This window comes from Budorcas taxicolor, chromosome 4 (assembly GCF_023091745.1).
Source record: "Budorcas taxicolor isolate Tak-1 chromosome 4, Takin1.1, whole genome shotgun sequence".
Lineage (NCBI taxonomy): Eukaryota > Metazoa > Chordata > Mammalia > Artiodactyla > Bovidae > Budorcas > Budorcas taxicolor.
This window is the reverse complement of record NC_068913.1, coordinates 100,071,855-100,092,869: the sequence shown is the minus strand read 5'-3', so window position 1 is coordinate 100,092,869 and position 21,015 is coordinate 100,071,855. Positions and strand designations below refer to the sequence as shown.

General features: G+C 43.7%; 1 protein-coding gene across 1 annotated transcript; it reads right to left on the bottom strand.

The window, feature by feature from the left end:
* Positions 1 to 1,260: 1,260 nt before the first annotated feature.
* Positions 1,261 to 18,891, bottom strand: LOC128046310 (aldo-keto reductase family 1 member B10-like). Its single transcript, XM_052638412.1, is given in 11 exon segments — positions 1,261 to 1,309; positions 4,031 to 4,095; positions 5,278 to 5,361; positions 6,166 to 6,247; positions 6,620 to 6,679; positions 6,681 to 6,724; positions 6,985 to 7,107; positions 12,722 to 12,802; positions 13,799 to 13,915; positions 17,607 to 17,782; positions 18,834 to 18,891. Coding segments are annotated over 11 exon segments (939 nt in total).
* Positions 18,892 to 21,015: the final 2,124 nt, after the last annotated feature.

The following is a 21,015-nucleotide window of genomic DNA, read 5'->3' as shown; positions in this document are numbered from 1 at the left end:
AAATTGGATGTTTGGGCAGATGGGGACCCACAAAGAGCAAAGTTAGCAACACCCTGCACAGGCAGAACTCCACCCAAGGTCTAACATTCTGAACTTAAAACAATAGACTTTAAGGGAACATGCCAAAGAGGGAATCCAGCCGGTAATATGTGCCTTCATGGATATAACCTCATCTGTCCTTGCCAGTCACCACACAGCATTCCCATCCTACCAGTCCAAAAGCCAGAAACCCAAGAATATCACTTTATACAGGACCTGAGAGCAATAAGTCAGGTAGCTGAGGACATTCATCTGGTGGCACCCAACCCCTATACCTTACTTTCTCTGGAGATTTCTGCGGGCTTACAGTTTTTGGCCTACATAGCTTCCCTGGTGGCTCAGATGGTAGAATCCACCTGCAAGGGAGGAGACCTGGGTTCCATCCCTGGGTCAGGAAGATCCCCTGGAGAAGAGAATGGCTATGCACTCCAGTATTCTTGCCTGGAAAATCCCATGGAAGAGGAGCCTGGCGGGCTACAGTCCATGGGGTCACAAAGAGACCTTTTATTGCACATCCCAAAGTCCTGAATCACAGGGATTTTTTGCTTTTGAATAGGATGACCCAGAGACCAAATTGAAACATCAGTTCTGCTGGATTGTGCCTCCCCAGAGATTCAAGAATGCTTCTCCCAGTTTTAGGGGAGCCCTAGCCAAAGATCTAAAGGACTTACAGTTATATGAGGGAGCCTTTCTTCAGTATGTAAATGACATTTTGATTGCCAGTGAACCCAAAGATCTCCCAGAGCCTTTGAAACCTGGTTCATCCACTTATAACCTGAGTGGCCCTGACCAAGTGCCTTGGCCTCCCCATTCTTGCATTTCATCTTCTGAGCAATGTAAGGGGTAGTTGCAGGATTCAGTGAATCACACATACAAAAAGCACCCAAATAAGGCTGGCGCATAGTAAACTCTCAATACCTGTTGGTTATTATTATTCTTTATTATTTTCAGTTATCATATCCTCAGGTTTAGTGGAGTCCCCGTGATCAGGTCCAAGAAGCGAGGGAAAAGAAAAATGTAATTGGCTTATCTAAGTCGAATCTCCCAGTTGTAATCTGATCCTTTGGTTGAACAAGCCAGTCCAGATACAGCAACTGCCTAACTCCTGGACTTCAGCAGGGCAGGCTCGGTGTGATTTCAGATAAGCTTGGTTACAACAGGACACTGGTGGAGAGAATTACACTTCAGTAAGATGAAGAAGGAGAATGTGCATCAAGAGATTCAGCTTGAATATTCTGCATAAAAGGGATACTCCTCCAGACTTTTCAGCCTGCAGAGAAAACAGTCGTGAAGAATACGCCAATGTTAAACTCTGGGTTAAACGGCATTCTTCTTCATGGATCCTATGAGGTTTGTGCCCTCTCAGCCTCTCCCCTTCCCCCAAGATTTTATAAGAACCCAAGTCTTCCTCCACCTTCCATTAAACAGATCTGAAGGGTGTGCTAGGAAGGAGGGTGGGGGGATGGTGATCAAGACACCAGAAAGCTTCATAATGGTAGTTAATAATAACCCTGGAAGGAACAACAATAGAATAACTTGGGCTTGTTATGATCATTGAATGAGTTAATGATACATGCACTGGGCTTAGGGTGCCTGGCACATTCTAAGGTAACACTCAAGAGATGTTAGCTGTATTTAATCCTATCATTCCAATTTTGCAAATAAAGAAACCAGCCTGGGAAATTCACCCAAGATCACAAGTCTAATACATTAAGTGTTAGAGCTGGGATTTGAACTGGATGGATTCAATCCTGAGTCCCACCCCTCTAATGCCTCCAGGGGAGGCATTATCCTCTCCAGGAAGGCATTACTTTACTTCAAAATTTTATTTTATTTAGTTGTTCTGGTCTTAGTTGCGACACATAGGATCTTCAGACTTCATTTTGGTATGTGGAATCTTTAACTGTGGCATGTGGGATTTATTAATAGTTGCCCGATCATGGATAGAACCCAGGCTTCCTGCATTGGGAACACGGAGTCCTAACTGAACTACCAAGGAAGTCCCTCATTTTACTTTTGTTTTTTGGCTGTTTTTACTTTTTTTTTAATTGGAGGATGATTTTTTTACAATGTTGTGTTGGTTTCTGCCATACAACAAGGTGAATCAGTCATAAGTATACATATATCCCCTTCCTCTTGAGCCTCCCTCCTACCTCCCTCATTTTACTTTTGACACTCCTTGTCATTCTAAGTAGCTGCTGCTTGTTGTTCTCCAACAAAAGTAAGGGCTTCCCAGGTGGTGCAGTGGTAAAAAATCTACCTGCCAATGCAGGAGACTCAAGAGACTCTGGTCCAATCCTTGGGTCAAGAAGATCCCCTGGAGTAGAAAATGGCAACCCACTCCAGTATTCTTGCCTGGAGAATTCTGGACAAAGGGGCCTGGCGGGCTACAGTCCATGCGGTTGCGGAGTCAGACACAACTGAGTGACTAACACTTTCACTTTTTAAACACTTAGAACTTTACTGGGTATTGTAAACATTTCCCAAGGCAAACTCCTGATTTCTTTCCCCTATATGGCAATTCCATCTTGTGTGTGATTCAGGCAACACCAGAACCAAAGATTTGGAGCCTCCTTAGAATCCTAATGGCTCAGATCCAATTGGCACTGCTTTCCCAATGTATTTAGAATAAGATGGTTCTCTCTACTTACCATTACCCAGGTCCAGCCACTGTCGTCTTTTCCCCTGGGTTATCACAACAGTCTCCCTGTAGTCTGTCAATTCAGAAGTCAGAGTGGGGCTTTTAAAGCACAAGCCTCAGAATCCTCAACTGGCTTCTCAGCACCCTCAGAGCCCAAACCAAAGACCCTCCTCGCAGTGTCCACCTGGCTTTGCTTGCTCTGAGCCCTGACACTGCTGACCTCGCCTCTTCTCCCTCTGCCGCTCACTCGCTCTGCTCCAGCCCCACTCGCCCTCTTACTCAAGTGCTCTAAACACAATTCCACCTCAGGGCCTTTGAGCTTGCCGTCCTCACTGCCTAGAATGCTGTTCCCCAGGCATCTACACGGCTTGTCCCTCACTTCCTTCAGGTTTCTGCTCAACTGTCACCAATCAGCAAATCTTCCTCTGACTTCCCCTATTGTAAGGGATCACTCCCCCACCACCCTCCACTCCCTATTCCCTTACTACCCTACTTGATTTTTCTGCATAGCCTTTATTGCAGTCTGATATATATGTATGTATATATATATGTGTGTGTGTATATATATACATATATAGAGAGAGAGCTTATTTCTGTATTCTCTCAATAGAAAATAGAGAAGTTAGATAAAATAGGGAATGGAGTAGAGAAGGCAGACAATGCCTTCCTACATTTCACTTTCTTTGTCAGTTGTAGGATTCACACTTACTCAACATATTCATTTGTGAGTTTGTTTCGGTACTCCCTTACTAGAATGTAAGACTGTGAAGGCAGGAACTCTGTCTAGATGAGAGTGCCTGGGACATAGTAGATGCTCAATAAATACTTAGTGGATGAAAGGATGAATGACTGCCTCTGCCTTCTACCTACTGACAACATGTTCTCTCTTAAGATTCCAGTACGACATCCAGGAGTTCCAACAATAATGCATCAGTTAAGGATATGTCTACCCTGGTGCCTCAGATAGTAAAGAATCTGCCTGCAACGCAGGAGACCCAGGTTCAGTCCCTGGGTCGGAAATATCCCCAGGAGGAGGGCACGGCAACCCACTCCAGTATTCTTGCCTGGAGGATCCGCATGGGCAGAGGAGCCTGGTGGGCTGCAGCCTGTGGGGTTGCAAAGGATCAGATGCAACTGAGTGATTGAGCACACACGCCCTCTCTTTCCTCATAATGAGTCTAGGTATTCCAGTTTTGATTAACACCACCACCAGAAAATGGCATTTGAAATGAAAGTAGTTCCAGTTATCTTTCAATCCTTCTAGCTAAACTTCTACCAATTCAGACAAACTCCCAGCAATCCTCCTAATTAACTCAGCCCAGCGTCACTTACGAGTTAAAGGTGTAGTACCGCCAGTTTCTGTTGAGGCTGAGTAGGGTCGCCATGTCCTCATCGCTCAGTTTAAAGTCAAAGACCTGGAAAAGTGAGAATTCCAGAACATCATCAGCAAGCTGGTTCCTGGTGCAATTTGAGATCTCCAGCCACACTAGCAGGGAGCAAGCTCACATTCACAGCAGTAACTAGCCAAGGGAGTTTCTTCCATTGTGTCCACCAGACACAAATGGCTCTAAATTGGGTGCTACACAGAGACTGCCATGTTTCTGAGGTTTTGTGCTCCAAAGGCTGTAAGCCTCCTTGCTTTACAGGCTCTGAACTGCACAGCCCCCTGATGGACACGTGGGCTCCTCCAGAAGGGCAGATCTTCTAGTATGGTCTATACCTCTCCTGCTGCTGGGAGGCAGAGCTTAGGCAGGACAGTCTGCTGTTGTGTGTGGCCCACAGCATAACTGTTTGGGGACAGCCAAGACCTTCTCAGTCAGGGGTGAGTGGTACAGCTGTGCTCACACCTGACAGGACATCACCGGCTGCTCCCCCAGCCCACCCCTGGTCGTGGGCCCTTTACCTCAGCCCTGAGGTCAGCTCCCTGGCCCGAGAGATGGCAAGGTGGTGGGAAGGTGGTGGAAGCCCACAGAAAGCACAGGAACAGCATGAGAGACCTGGTGAAGGAGTCTCTCCCACCCCCTCCTCCACTGAGAACACCAGCTTGCTCCTTGGAAGAAAAGCTATGCCCAACATAGACAGCATATTAAAAAGCAGAGACATTACTTTTCTGACAAAGGTCCATCTAGTCAAAGCTTTGGTTTTTCCAGTAGTCATGTATGGATGTGAGAGTTGGACTATAAATAAAGCTGAGCACCGAAGAACTGATGCTTTTGAACTGTGGTGTTGGAGAAGACTCTTGAGAGTCCCTTGGACTGCAAGGAGATCCAACCAGTCCATCCTAAAGGAGATCAGTCCTGAATATTTACTGGAAGGACTGATGCTGAAGCTGAAACTCCAATACTTTGGCCACCTGATGCGAAGAACTGACTCATTTGAAAAGACCCTGATGCTGGGAAAGATTGAAGGCAGGAGGAGAAGGGGATGACAGAATTTGAGATGGTTGGATGGCATCCACTGACTCGATGGACAGGAGTCTGGGCAAGCTCCGGGAGTTGGTAATGGACAGGGAAGCCTGGTGTGCTGCAGTCCATGGGGTTGCAAACAGTCGGACACAGCTGAGCCACTGAACTGAACAGAACCAGCCAGAACTTTACCTGAAAGTTCTCGGTGATGTGTGCGAGCGTCACAGACTTGGGAATTACAATTACGTGCCTCTGGATCTGGAAATGGATCAGAACCTGCGCAGAAGGGGACTTCTTGTTTACACTCAACTGCAACGACCACTCCCTCTACTTTTTCAGAAAATGAAACGTCTCTGCCATTCACTGTGTCTTTATTGTTACAATAGCTAATAAACACTGAACACTTTATAGCTATCAGATAACTTCTCAGTCCTCTGCTCAATTCTCTCCCTTAATCCTCACAACAACCCTATATTCTTCCTTTTTAAAAGAGAAAGTGACCTGGGATCATGTTTGGGATCGTCCGGCTGATAAGTAGTGGAGCTGGGATCTGAGCGCAAGTGTTTCGGCTGCAAAGCCATGTTCTTGTTCTCGGTCCTCTAGTCTCAACAGAAGTTGTTAGAAACCATCCCTGTTTCAGTGATAACCATGCTATTTCCTGGAGGTCCGAACAAACAGACTTTCAAGGAAAGGCCTTAGAAGGCTTCCTCTCTTGTTCCCTTTCCCTTCAAGGAGTAAAATGGGTGCTTTCCCAATGGTCCAGTGGTTAAGAATCCTCCTTGCCATGCCAGGGATACTGGTTCAATCCCTGATCTGGGAAGAGCCCACATGCCTCAGAGTAACTAAGCCCACGCACCACAACTACTGAGCCTGCAACAAGAGAAGCCACTGCAATGAGAAGCCCATGCATGGCCACAAAGAGTAGCCCCCACTCACCCCAACTAGAGAAATCCCTCTCGCAGCAATGAAGACCCAGCATAGCCAAAAAATAAAATAACATAAATACAGGAGTTAAAGGAAGACAATATTAAGAATCACACAAGACTAGTTTGTGGCAGGTAAAGCAACTACACATTATACCTGGGCTGTGGATTTTTTGTGCTTTGCAGCAATCTCATTACTCTTGGGATCCTCCAGTAGAGAAGGGTCCTCTGGTTTGGCCCTAGGGGGAGAAAGATGGTTGGTGTGCATAATCACCATGGCTACCATACATAGATGAATATTACTCCAGTGATGGGCCCAAGGCTGATCATCAGGCTACCTCATGTGGTAGATAAGGTAAAAAGATTTGAAAGCTTCATGTCTTACCCATGGGTCCACCCATGGGTTCTGAAGCCTCAGGAGTTTTTGCAAAGGCTGGTCCAGTGCTGGGTGGTTAAACTGGAGTATTCCCAAAGGGTTGCTGTTTTGTTTTTTTTTTTAAGTTCCCATATTTTCCCCACTGTTTGAGTATGCCAGGCACATTGCCTTACACGCATTTTTCTTTCTGATGGCTTTCTTAAAAGAATGTCGAGAGAAAGATCAGATGCCTCACCCAGATCTATTTGGACAGCCTAGCGGGCTATAAGCCATGACACTGATGCCCTTGGACTGAGTACTGGATCAATTTCTCCTGTGTGAGGTATGGGTGACACTCAATCTGTAAAAGCAAGCAATTCTCATCACTGGGAAAATCCACCTGCTCTTTGAGCTGCTCATAGGGAGTTCTACACAGAGAAAAAGGTCTATCAGCAAAGACCAAATCATGCCTCCTGCTAGGCTGGCTAAACCAGACCCCAAGACCTGTCTCCCATGAGATGCCTGACCTTCAAGATGAGACTTAGTGCAAACCATTGAACTTGCCTCCAGACATCTAAGAAATAATAGAGCAGAACCCTTACCCTTTAGTAAACAACTTACCTGGTTAATCACTGGTTTGTATTTCAGTCCAGGTTTGTTCAAGAGTCTCTCGATCTGAAAGTGGTTGAAGTTCGAGATCCCAATGTTTTTCACCAGCCCCTCGTCCACCAGCTCCTCCAAGGCCTGTCATAGCAAGGGACAACTTTGGCCACTGCTAGAGGGATCTCAAGGACCCTCTAGTTTGGCTTAGTTTGGTTTAGTCCTCTCTGGGACAGGAATATGTGTGTGGATTAGCAGAACTAATAAAAAGAATTTGACTTTCTAACATGAACCCACAGTGAAAAGAGAACAGACTCAGCATGATTTACAAAAGACCATGAAATTTTTGTACCATGAAGTTTTATGTCCCTGGATATGTTCCAGTGTCTCCCGGTTTATAGTCTGCGGGAACTTGAATAGAATCTGTATACTGCTGTTGTGTGAAAATTGTATAAATCTTAATTACATCGAATTGGTTGATAGTGCTTTTCAGGTCTACTATAGCTTTCTACTTTTCTGTCTATTCATTCTATTAATTTTTGAGAGCTTGTTATTGAAATTCCAACTAAAAGTCTTAATTCATCTACTAAAAAGATAATTGTAATATGTAGTAGAACTATATGTAACCTTGTTCTGTATTTTCCAAGTCTCCTGTAAATGTGTTATCACACTTCCATAATTTAAAAAATAAGAAAGAAGGGGGGAAAAGGAATTTTCCATCCAGCCCATGAGTAGAGAGGAAAGCAGGAGCAAAGCCTTTGAGGCGAGGACAAGCACGAGGTGTTCGGGGGACAGTCGAGCCAGTGGTTCTCAAACGTGGCTGCAATTTGGAATCACCTGACAGCTTTAAAATATACTAATGCCTAGAGACTTCTCTGGTGGTCTGATGGTGGAGAATCCGCCTCCCAGTGCAGGAAGCATGGGTTGGAGCCCTGGTCCAGGAAGATACCACACGCTGCATGTGGAGCAACTAAGCCCGTGCACCACCACTACTGAGCTGTGCGCCACAACTACTGAGCTGTGCGCCTAGCGCCTGTGTTCCACAAGAGAAGCCACAGCAACGAGAAGCTGGTGCCCTGCAACTAGAGAGTAGCCCGTGCTCTCCACAACTAGGGGAGGCCCAGGGGCAGCTATGAAGACCCAGGGCAGCCAAAAATAAGTAGTTAAAAATGCATACATATATATACTGATGCCCAGATTCTACCCTCAGAGTTTCTTATCAAATCTGTGTAGCATGTGGCCTTAGCACTGGGATCGTTAAAACTCCCCAGGTGATTTTAATGCATAGAGAGGACCACTAGGGTAGATGATACAGTCTTTAAATTGGACAAATAAAATTTAGAACTGATGAGACTGCAAAGTCCCCAAACCGCCTGAGTTGGGCCATGAACCAGGGTAACTGTTTCTGTGTAGCATGGAGCAGGTACAGGTGGGTGTGTGATACATCTTGACATTGTTTCACTCTTTTTCTCCCATCTGCTTCAGGGTGTTCAAGAAGGTTTCTGTTGAACTGGTTATGGGTCCACATAAACTTTGATTGCTTCAGTCCTGCCTTTTCTTCCTAGATTCTTTGAACTTGATCATCAAAATCTTTCATTTAGTAATCATTCTCAAATCCATTCTAAGGATACAGCAGTGTGAAAATCAGGGTACTTTTTACAGAGAACAATGATATAGTTGTCACAATGAATACTATTAAGTATTCGTTAAGAATAAGGGCAACATCATTTAAAAGTGGACATTTAATTTCCAAATACATGGAGTTTTAAAAGTATCTTTGATATTAATTTCTCATGTAGATGCTTTCTTCCCTGCATTTGCCCTCTGTGTTCTTTCAGTCTTCTAATCTTATTGAGGCTTTCAATGGAAAAGTCAAAGAGCTCTCCTGGTAAATGTCACACTGCACTTGAAAATATGTGGGTTATTTTCATATATCTTGATCTCTAACATAAATCCACAGTGATAGAGAACAGACTCTGTATGATTTCAATACATTTAGACCATAAAACTTTTGCAACTTGTTTTATATCCCTGGATATGTTCCAGTGTCTCCCAGTTTATAGTCTATGAGAACTTGAATTTGTATCGTACTGTTGTGTGAAAATTCTGTAAATCTTTATTATGTTGAATTGGTTCATGGTACTTTTCAGGTCTACTATTTCCTTCTACTTTTATGTCTATTCATTCTATTAATTTTTGAGAGTTTGATATTGAAACTCCAACTAAAAATCTCAATTTATCTACTTAAAAACATCATAACATTTAGTGGAACTATATGTAACTTTGTCTTGTATTTTCCAAGTCTCATGTAAATGTGTTATCACAATTTCATAACTTAAAAAAATAAAAAAGAAAGAAAAAATAGAATAAGACCAAAACTCTTGTGGAAACAATACTAGAGATGTCTCAGTCTCTATATCTCACAAAGAATAATCCCTAAGATATTTCAGAGGTCTTGTTTTACCAAGGTAATGTATATGACAGAGCCCTCTTGTCAAATGTAATGCGAAAGCTTAGTCTATTGAAATCTTAGGCTCTGTGGTAAGTCTTATCATAACTTTCATTCTCAGGAATAAAACATTCACTGAACTGAGTACACGCACATAAAACATTCAGTTCAGTTCAGTGGCTCAGTTGTGTTTGACTCTTTGCAACCCCATGGACTGCAGCATACCAGGCTTCCCTGTCCATCACCAACTCCCGGAGCTTGCTCAGACTCCTGTCCATTGAGTCAGTGGATGCCATCCAACCATCTCAAACTCTGTCATCCCCTTCTCCTCCTGCCTTCAATCTTTCCCAGCATCAGGGTCTTTTCTAATGTCTTTTCTTCACAATAGGTGGCCAAAGTATTGGAGCGTCAGCTTCAGCATCAGTCCTTCCAGTGAATATTCAGGATTGATTTCCCACCATTAGATGGTTCATTAAATCATCATCCTGAAATATTTCTCTCACAGGAGGTTGTTTGTGGTAGGAAAATAAACATGTTGACTTTTTAAAAAACTATCTTAGTACCAGAATTCATGTTTCTCTTTATGGCTACTCTTTTGGCACTAACAGAAAGAAAATAGCATGTTTTCTTGAAAATTCAGGCTTCATAAATTTGTTTTAATGAGTATATCTAACAAGTGTTTAAGACTATGTAGTTGGATAAAGACTTGTGTGGTCATTAGGTTAAAAAGAATATGTAAAGCTAAGAAAAACAACATTTTGAAACTTGAAGTTTGAACCCACCTTCATGTATGTGGGCTCAACCAGCTTTTGGCTTGTATAGCAATGACGTTCTGTCACATTTACCATGGATTTATATTTAAGTATATGTTCAAGATAGCCGAATGTTTGACAGAATGATGCCTTCATAAGATTTTCCCAAGAGAACTTGATTTACTTATATATATATATATACTTATGTATACACACACACACACACACACACACATATATCCCTGGAGGAGGGCATGGCAACCCACTTCAGTATTCTTGCCTCAAGAATCTCATGGACAGAGGAGCCTGGTGGGCTGCAGACCATAGGGTCGAAAAGAGTCGGACACAACTGAAGTGACTGTGTGTGTGTGTGTGTGTATGCTCTTGCTCATGAGATATTGCCAATGGCTTATTATTTAGAATGGCTTTTAATCACATAATCATTGCTCTTTTATTATTGCTAACTTTTAAATGTCTTTCTGTTGTTTTTTGATGAGTTTCTTTTTATTTTTGGTCTCACTGGGCCCTCATTGCTGCACAAGGGCTTCCTCCAGTTGCGGTGAGCAGGGGCTGCTCTTTTCTGCAGAGCACGGGCGCTAGGGCGCATGGGCCTCAGTAGTTGCTGCTCCCGGCTCTAGAGCAGTCTCAGTACTTGTGGTGCACCGGCTTAGTTCCTCCCAGGCACAGGGATCTTCCTAGATCAGGAGTGAAATCCGTGTCCCTGCATTGGTAGGCAGATTCTTTACCACTGAGTCATCCAGGAAGATTTACATTATTAGTATCCTTTGGAAGATTTTTTTTTAAGAAGCAGAAGAAACTGAGGTTTCAAAGAGTTAAATAACCTGCACTAAATTTGGAAAACTCAGCAGTGGCACAGGACTAGAAAAGGTCAGTTTTCATAACAATCCCAAAGAAAGGCATTGCAAAAGAATGCTCAAACTACTGCACAATTGCACTCATCTCACATGCTAGTAAAGTAATGCTCAAAATTCTCCAAGCCAGGCTTCAGCAATATGTGAACTGTGAACTTCCAGATGTTCAAGCTGGTTTTAGAAAAGGCAGAGGAACCAGAGATCAAATTGCCAACATCTTCTGGATCATGGGAAAAGCAAAAGAATTCCAGAAAAACATCTATTTCTGCTTTATTGACTATGCCAAAGCCTTTGACTGTGCAGATCACAAGAAACTGGAAAATATGAATGAGATGGGAATATCAGACCACCTGACCTGCCTCTTGAGAAACCTATATGCAGGTCAGGAAACAACAGTTAGAACTGGACATGGAACAACAGACAGGTTCCAAATAGGAAAAGGAGTATGTCAAGGCTGTATATTGTCACCCTGCTTATTTAACATATATGCAGAGTACATCATGAGAAACGCAGGGCTGGAAGAAGCACAAGCTGGAATCAAGATTGCCGGGAGAAATATCAATAACCTCAGATATGCAGATGACACACCCTTATAGCAGAAAGTGAAGAGGAGCTAAAAAGCCTCTTGATGAAAGTGAAAGAGGAGAGTGAAAAAGTTGGCTTAAAGCTCAACATTCAGAAAACTAAGATCATGGCATCTGGTCCCATCACTTCATGGCAAATAGATGGGGAAACAGTGGAAACAGTGTTAGACTTTATTTTGAGGGTCTCCAAAATCACTGCAGCTGGTGATTGCAGCCATGAAATTAAAAGACGCTTACTCCTTGGAAGGAAAGTTATGACCAACCTAGGTAGCATATTCAAAAGCAGAGATATTACTTTGCCAGCAAAGGTCCGTCTAGTCATAGCTATGGTTTTTCCAGTGGTCATGTATGGATGTGAGAGTTGGACTGTGAAGAAAGCTGAGCACCGAAGAATTGATGCCTTTGAACTGTGGTGCTGGATAAGACTCTTGAGAGTCCCTTGGACTGCAAGGAGATCCAACCAGTCCATCCTAAAGGAGATCAGTCCTGGGTGTTCATTGGAAGGACTGATGCTGAAGCTGAAACTCCAATACTTTGGCCACCTCATGTGAAGAGTTGACTCATTGGAAAGGACCCTGATGCTGGGAAGGATTGGGGGCAGGAGGAGAAGGGGACGACAGAGGATGAGATGGCTGGATGGCATCACCGACTCGATGGACGTGAGTCTGAGTAAACTCCGGGAGTTGGTGATGGACAGGGAGGCCTGGTGTTCTGCGATTCATGGGGTTGCAAAGAGTTGGACACGACTGAGCGACTGAACTGAACTGAACTGACTGAAGTTACTTTAATCAATACCTGCAATCCCAGGGCAACACTGTTTCAAATCCCTCCCCCTGGTTTAAGAATAAACTGGGTATCCTCTGAAGTCAGGCATGCTGTATTCCCAGTCTCCTTTGAGGATTCAGTCTTAGTTTTCAAAAATATAAGAAGTGTCAGGTAAACCCCAAAAGTCAAAGGTGATTAGGAAGGAGTTCAAAGAATTGGAAAATGATGATGAGATAAAACCTCATTGAGCACCTGGGCTCCTTCACACTGGTATAGACCCTTGTAGATGACTGAAGGCAAGTTTTCACTCCCAGCCCACTGTGAACAATATGGAACCTACTCCCAAGTGTCCAAGAATGTTGCTTTACTGTTGATGGTATTGCCTTTGTCGTCTTTGGGAGTAAAGTCCTCCCCAGGCTATAAATGTGAAACAAGAAGCTTAGCGAAGTATGCATCTAAACACTTGATTCTGTCAAGTGAGTTTTCAGGATCCTGACTCATCCTAAACACCCACATCTGCATACCATTTTTTTTTCAAGCTCCACAGTATCAATTTCGGAGAACAGAGTCGAAATAAAATCTCTGGATCAATCTGCCAGAGTATAAAACATAAGTTCTTATATTTTAGAAATTATTGGACTTTTTTTTCTTTTGGCCATGCCACACAGCTTCTGAGATCTTAGTTTCCTAACCAGGGATTGAACCCATGCCCTTGGCAGTGAAAGCATGGAGTCCTGATCATTGTACCCTCAGGGAATTCCCAGAAATTGCTGGACTGATTTTAAAATCTATCATAAGAACATCCCAGAAGCCACCATTAGCCCCGTGGACACAGACTTCTCACAAGCACTTGGGGACAAAGTTCAACTTCATAAGGTGAGAGAGCTGGGAATTCACGTCCCTCAGGCTCTCTGGCAAAGGCAGGAGCAGAGTCCTATTTCCTCGCTGAGCACTGGCTACCTTTCAGCACGATCATACTTGGGCTTTTCTCCAGAATGGCATTCCCAGTGCCTCAGTTAATGAGAGGATTGAGCCCTGAAACAGCATTATGTCAGAGCTGCCCTGGGAGGAGAGCCCTTGGCATGGAATCAGGACCAAAGCAGAGTGGCAGTTGCAGCTTGCCTGGGCTGCTAGAAGTCATAGTTTTCTCAAACGTAACAGAGAAAGCCAAGGTGTGGGGTCACCTCTACATTGGTCCATGGACTTGGATTCCTTTTCAGGCTAGTGTCTTTCTGCTCCACCGTCTCATCCTGAACACTTTCCTGTGGAGTCCCGAAGTGCAAGGCCTCTTGCTTCAGCTCCCCTTGGTCCCCAGCCTCCAGCCCCCAACCCTCCCCTCCCCTCTCCTGACACAGCTGCTATCTTCCAACACGTGCCCAGGAACCAGAGACTGGGACAGGGAGGAACTTCAACCTGTAATGCCTGTAGAAAGTGAATAAGGTAGAGGTCCAGACAGTCCAGTCTCAGATCCTTGAGGGTCTTCTGACAGGATTCCCTCACTAGATGCTTCTCCATGAAGGTGGGCTGCAACTGCAGAGAGCAGAGCAGGGAGAAATCAGCAGTGGACAGAGAAGGGGCTACCTTCTCTGCTTTCCCTGCTTTTTGACCCTCAGCTTGAGCTAACCCCAGGGGCAGGCCATTTACAGCACAGGTGGTTCAGATGCATCATCCAGGGATGCAAGGTCAGCAGGTCGCTCTGAAAGTCACTGACATCTCTTAAGTGTCAAGGGCAAGTCATCTTTTTGACTCACCTGGTATTGTATGTATTTGTTACATCAGGTGCCATATTGGGCACAGACTCAGTGTTTGTTTACATGTGCCATCCTCTTCCTCAGCAGTAGCGTTTCTGAAGTTGTGAATTGTGGCCAGCATTTAAGTTCCTAAGCCTTTGGGAACAGGTGGTCCTCTACTGCTCTCCTGTCTCCAAGCCCATGGGCCACCAACAATAACTCTGCAAGGAATTTATCCAGACGCAACCAGTGGGGTCTATTTGTCCCACTAGATACATGCACTTTCCAAGTACCTATAACTAGTCAGTCCCTTTTAGCAAATTGGGTATAATGCATATTCAGTGTTTCTCAACCCTCTCTCACTCTGTTTATAACATTCTGTAACTTGCCTTTTACTAGACTGAACTGAAGTGAAATTCATATATGACAATAAGTATGTCCCATCATTTTCCAAAGTACCTGCCAGCTGAGAACCTCTGGGCTACAACCACTGAGACAACAGTGCTGAAAGATGGAGCTTCAGGATCCAGTTGTAGCCTTAGCTTTCAGCTGCCAGGGGGAAGATGGAACCCACCAATAGGGAACAGGGATGCTAAAGACACCACCCTGGCTCAATGGAGACTACTCCTCTAGGGCGGAAGCCACTCAAGAAGGGTGGGTAGCATCAGCATCAATGCACCAACACTGGATGCTAATGTGGATGTTTGTGTCCAGGGACATTATAAAGACAGCAATGAAGACAGCTGGGGGAAGTGACCTGAATTATTCTTGTTGTTCATTCACTCAGTCATGTCCAACTGTGACATGGACTACAGAATGCCAGGCTTCCCTATCCTTCACTGTCTCCCTGAGTTTGCTCCATTGAGTCAATGATGCCATCCAACCATCTCATCCTCTGTAACCCTTTCTCCTCCTGCCCTCAATCTTTCCCAGCATCAAGGTCTTTTCCAATGAGTCAGATCTTTGCAGCATGGTCAAAGTATTAGAGCTTCAGCTTCAGCCTCAGTCCTTCCAGTGAATATTCTGGGTTGATTTCCTTTAGCATTGAATAGTTCGATCTTCTTGCTGTCCAAGGGACACTAAAAAGTCTTCTCCAGCACCACAATTTAAAGCATCAATTCTTAAGTGCTCAGCCTTCTCTATAGTCCAACTCTCACATCCGTACATGACTACCGAAAAAACCGTAGCTTTGATTGTATGAACTGTTGTTGGCAAAGTGATATCTCTGCTTTTTAGTATGCTGTCTAAGTTTGTCATAGCTTTCCTTCCAAAGAGCAAGTGTCTTTTAATTTCATGGCTGCAGTCACCATCCGTAGTGATTTTGGAGCCCAAGAAAATAAAGTCTGCCACTGTTTCCATTTTTTTCTCCATCTACTTGTCAGGAAGTGATGGGACCAGATGCCATGATCTTTGTTTTTTGAATGTTGAGTTTTAAGCAAGCTTTTTCACTCTCCTCTTTCACCTTCATCAAGAGGCTCTTTAGTTTCTCTTCTCTTTCGGCCATTAGGGCTGTATCATCTGCATATCTGAGGTTGTTAATATTTCTGCTGGCAATCTTAATTCCAGCTTGTGCTTCATCCAGTCTGGCATTTCACATGATGTACTCTGCATATAAGTTAAATAAGCAGGGTGACAATATACAACCTTACTGTACTCCTTTCCCAATTTTGAAACCGTCCTTTGTTTTATGTCTGGTTTTAATTGTTGCTTCTTGACCTGCAGTTTTCTCAGGAGGCAGGTCAGGTGGTCTGGCATTCCCATCTCTTCAAGAATTTTCCACAATTTGTTGTGGTCCTCACAGTCAAAGGCTTTGGTGTAGTCAATGAAGCAGAAGTATATATATTTTTTGGAATCCCCTTGCTTTTTCTATGACCCAATAGTTGTTGGCAATTTAATCTCTGGTTCCGCTGCCTTTTCTAAATCTAGCTTGCACATCTAGAAGTTCTCAGATCACGTACTGTTGAAGACTAGCTTGAAGGATTTTGAGCATTGTCCTGCTAGCATGTGAAATGAGCACCATTATATGGTAGCTTGAGCAATCTTTGGCATTGCCTTTCTTTGGGATTGGAATGAAAAGTGACATTTGCCAGTTTTGTGACCACTGCTGAATTTTCCAAATGTGCTGGCATATTGAGTGCAGCACTTTAACAGTATCATCTTCTAGGATTTGAAATAGCTAAGCAGCAATTCCATCACCCCCACTAGCTTGTTTGTAATAATGCTTCCTAAGGCCTGGCTCTAGGTGAGTGATCACACCATTATGCTTATCTGGGTCATTAAGATCATTTTTGTATAGTTCTTCTGTGTATTCTTGCCATTTCTTCTTAATCTCTCCTGCTTCTGTTAGTTCCTTGCCATTTCTGTCCTTTATTGTGCCCATTTTTGCTTGAAATGTTCCCTTGGCATCTCCTCCTTTTTGAAGGTCTCCAGTAGCTCTACCTACAAAAGTTCATCTAGTCAAAGCTGTGTTTTTTTCCAGTAGTGATGTATGGACATGAGAGCTGGACTATAAAGAAAGCTGAGCACTGAAGAATTGACGCTTTTGAACTGTGGTGTTGGAGAGACTCTTGAGAGTCTCTTGGACAAGGAGATCCAACCAGTCCATCCTAAAGGATATCAGTCCTAAATACTCATTGGAAGGACTGATGCTGAAGCTGAAACTTTGGCCACCTGATGCAAAGAACTGACTCATTGGAAAAGACCCTGATGCTGGGAAACATTGAAGGGAGGAGAATGGGATGACAGAGGATGAGATCGTTGGATGGCATCACTGACTCAATAGACAGAAGTCTGAGCAAGCTCCAGGAGTTGGTGAAGGACAGGGAAGCCTGGCGTGCTATAGTCCCTGGGGTCGCAAAGAGTTGGACACGACTAAGCTAAACTGAACTGAGTAGCCCCACCATAGCGCATGTAGACACCAGGATTGGGTTGCCCCAGGCCAAACAACTAATAGGAGGGAGCACAGCCCACCCACAGCAGACAACTGGATTAAAGATTAACTGAGCATGTCACTGCCCACCTGAACAAGACCCAGTTTTCCCCACAGCCAGTCCCTCCCGTAAGGAAGCTTGCACAAGCCTGTTAACCTCATCCATCAGAGGGCAGACAGAAGCAAGAACTATAACCCCAAAGCCTCCAGAATGAAAATCACAATCACAGAAAGCTAACCAAAATGATCACATGGATCACAGCCTTGTGTAACAAAGCCATGCTGTGCAGGGCCACCCAAGATGGATGGGTCATAGTGGAGAGTTCTGAGCCAACAGGGATGCCCCTTATAGTGAGATAAACTGTATATATTTGTGCTAGGGTCACTGAGAATCTAGATAGTAAATGTGATCCACTAGAGCAGGGAATGGCAAACCACTTTAGTATTCTTGCCTGCAGAACCCCCTGAACGGTATGGAAAGACAGAATTCTGGGTGCTGACTACCTCCAACACTTCTGCCTGCTTTGAAGTATAGTCTTCCCACCAGGTGAGCCCTTGGTGCCTTGCTCACTATGAAGAGTTCTTCCCGCTTCACAGCCTTCTCTTGGATCTTCTCTTGGATCACTTCACCCACCTCATGCTCATTCTCGTAGGCATAAGCACAGTCCAAGTGGTGATATCCTGTGTCAGTGGCCCCCTTCACAGCGTCTCTGACTTCTCCTAAGCCAGACTGGAAGGAAAAAGAAAAAGCCATCTTCCCAGACCACCTTCAACAGGCTGTCTTACCCAGCCCAGCTTCTCCAAACCAAGATTTCCCTGAGATCCCTTTTTTTAGGGGATACCCGGGAAGAAAGCATGCTTTGGAAAACTTTTCAAAAGAGAAGGAAGAAAAGTGAATTAACTTTATGATTATAGCATCATGTCCCATCCTAACTCAAGCCTATTCCCTTCTGATTCAGGTTCATGCTCCAGCCCAGAAGTGTCTCCAGGTACATAGAAGTGAAGTGAAGTGAAGTCACTCAGTCATGTCTGACTCTTTGCGACCCCATGGACTGTAGCCTACCAGGCTCCTCCATCCATGGGATTTTCCAGGCAAGAGTACTTGGGTGGGTTGCCATTTCCTTCTGAAAGTGATTTAGCACACGCTCACACGAATGTACGTGAGGTGACTGTGCTAAGTGCTACAGTGAGTGTCAAATTTGAAGTACAGCACCAGGCATACACCTAAGAGTCAGTGGATAAAAGACATTATATAATTGTTGCTTCAGAAAAGGAGAAATAGAAAACCTTGTAAAAATGGAATGTCTCCCCTCACTTGAAGGCAGAAAGGTTTTCTTTCATCGAAGAAAGGCAAAAAGGAAAGAGAGAGGGAAGGGGGGGAAGGAAGGGAGGAAGAAAAAAGAGAGAAGGAAGGAAGGAAGGGCATTAAAAATACCACATTCTGTCTAATCTAGCCAAGCCAAACAATGAAAGAGAAAGAAGCATTTACTACAGATCTACCTATCCTTTCTTCTGGTGGGCTACAGTCCATGGGGTCACAAAGAGTCAAACACGACTGAGCGACTAACACTTTCACTTAAACTGCTTAAAACTTGATACTTGCTAGGAAAGCTCTCACCGCTGCTGGAAAAAGTCAGTCTTGGAGCACTACTGCTGAATCAGCCCTGAGAAAGCAACCTCAGTCCTGCCTCTGGCGCCCAATATTTACTTCCCCAAAACCCTTGCCTCTGGGCTTTCCCTCAGGACAGGAGGAAATGCCCAAAGCCCCTGGAGGGAAGAAGGTGTCAGGTGCCCAGGCCCAAGACAGGCACCTTAGCCTTGGTACTGAGCTCCACAAAGGTGGCCATGGTGCATGTAGAAACAGCCCCGAGGGAGCAAGTTAGATGTCTTCTGCCCCATTGAAATGTGCTGACTGCAGAGGAAGCAGCCTGCCTGGCACGAACAGGAAAGTCCTTTCAGCCTTTATAAGATTCAAATTAATGAACACCAAACACTGTTACCTTGAGAGAGTTCTCCCTGATTTAAAAAAATGCATGAATTATTTTATGAGTGAAATTTTATCAACAAATTAAAATATATGCACATGGAAAATAAAAATGTGCATCTATTTTAATTGTTCCTATCTTATTACTCAACTGTTGTAAATCTTTTTTCCCCTCAGAGCATGGAAACTATCAAAGTATAAGAATAAGTTTATCTGTTAACCACCTGGACAGGATCCTTGTATGCTAATAGTCATCATATATTATTGATCCTTGTTACTTTTTTAAAAAAACAAACTTTGTGATTGAAAAAAAATGCTATGTGCTCAAGTCCAAAGAAGTCCTAAACTTTTAGGCTTCTTTTCCCTTGAGACGATGTTCATGTGAGATTCTTCTTTTTTTTCTTTTAATTTCAATATTTTTATTCACATGAAAAAATTGGAAATAAAGTGAGTGTGCTATATAGAAAACTGATCAAGAAATTAATTTGGGTTAGTGGAATTGTTAAAGTAAATTCTTATCAAGAAAAATGATATATACTCATTATAGCAAAATTGAAAAATGTAGATTATAAATAAGAAAATATTAATCACATATTCTCACCACTCATGATACCATTACAAGAGTACTGTTTCCTCCAGACTTTCATATATGTGTAAATGTGTGTGCATGTGTGTGTATACACATTCAAAATATATATTTAATACATTGCATATGTTAATGAACTCAGGTTTAACTGCTAGTCACCTAAGTAACCAATACTGAGTAGTTTGGTTTGGTGGAAAGGAAAGATAGCTTTATTGCAGAAGCCAACAGTCCTGGGGAGAAGGTGGACTCATGTCCCAAAAAACCAATTCCCGACTCCCCAGGTTTTGCTCTGAGATAACAGAGGGAAAAGAGGAAGAGACCACATGCTTAGGAGAGGGTTATGGGGTGTCTGATCTCAGCTCATGGACAGTCTTCTGATTGGTTGGTGGTGAGGTCATCAGAAGTCAACATCATCAGCCTTCTGGTTCCAACTAATCTGAGGTCTCTGCTTTTCTCCAGAAAGGGGAGTGTGTAGTCAAAGGAAATCTGTTTTTGTTTATCATGTGAAATGTGGTTCAAAATTGAATTTTTTAGATACTGTTTTTTAAATTAATTGATTAATTTTTGACTATGCTGGGTCTTCACTGCTGTGGGTAGGCTTAATCTAGTTGCAGTGAGCAGGGACTCCTCTTGCTGGGGAGCACAAGCTCTAGAGCACTCGGGCTTCAGTAGTTGTGGTACAAGGGCTTAGTTGTTCTGCCGCATGCGGGATCTTCCTGGACCCGGGATCGAATTTGTGTCCCTCTGCACTGGCAGGCAGGTTCTTAACCACTGGACCAACAGGAAAGTCCCAAAATTGAGGGGCATTTTTGCAACACCATTTATACAATAACACACGCCACTGTTTGCGATGTTTCAGTAATTATTTACAACTTTCATTTTTTTAATATTATATTCTTTATAAAATATAAAAAGAAAAATCAGTAGAGAACACAGACTAGATTAAGAAAATAAAACCCACACATAGTCCCACATTTGGAAATGATTATTGTTAATATTTTGGAGCATATCTATGGATACCCAGTTGAGTTCGGATGCCCCAAAGTGGAGGAGAGCTGTGCCTCATTTCCCAGGGTGAGGCTGTGGAGAAGGCGTCAAGCCTAGGATGGGATCTCTTGGTTCCCAAAACTGTAGGGTCTTCATGACCACAGGAGGTGTCCAGATAAGTGGCTAAATGTAATCTCAGAGTGTCCCATGAGCCCCAGGGGCTGGGAGAGCAGCCCAATTACTCACATCCACTGGCAAAGCGGGCTGAAAGGAAGTGAAACCAAACAAGTGAGACCGTTGCCCTGCACAAGACCAAAAGAGGCAAAGATATTTTGCAGAAGGAGAAAGGCTTTACTGCAGGGCAGCCAAGCAAGGAAACAGAAGCAAAGCTCAGATCTGTCTCCCCAATGGGCT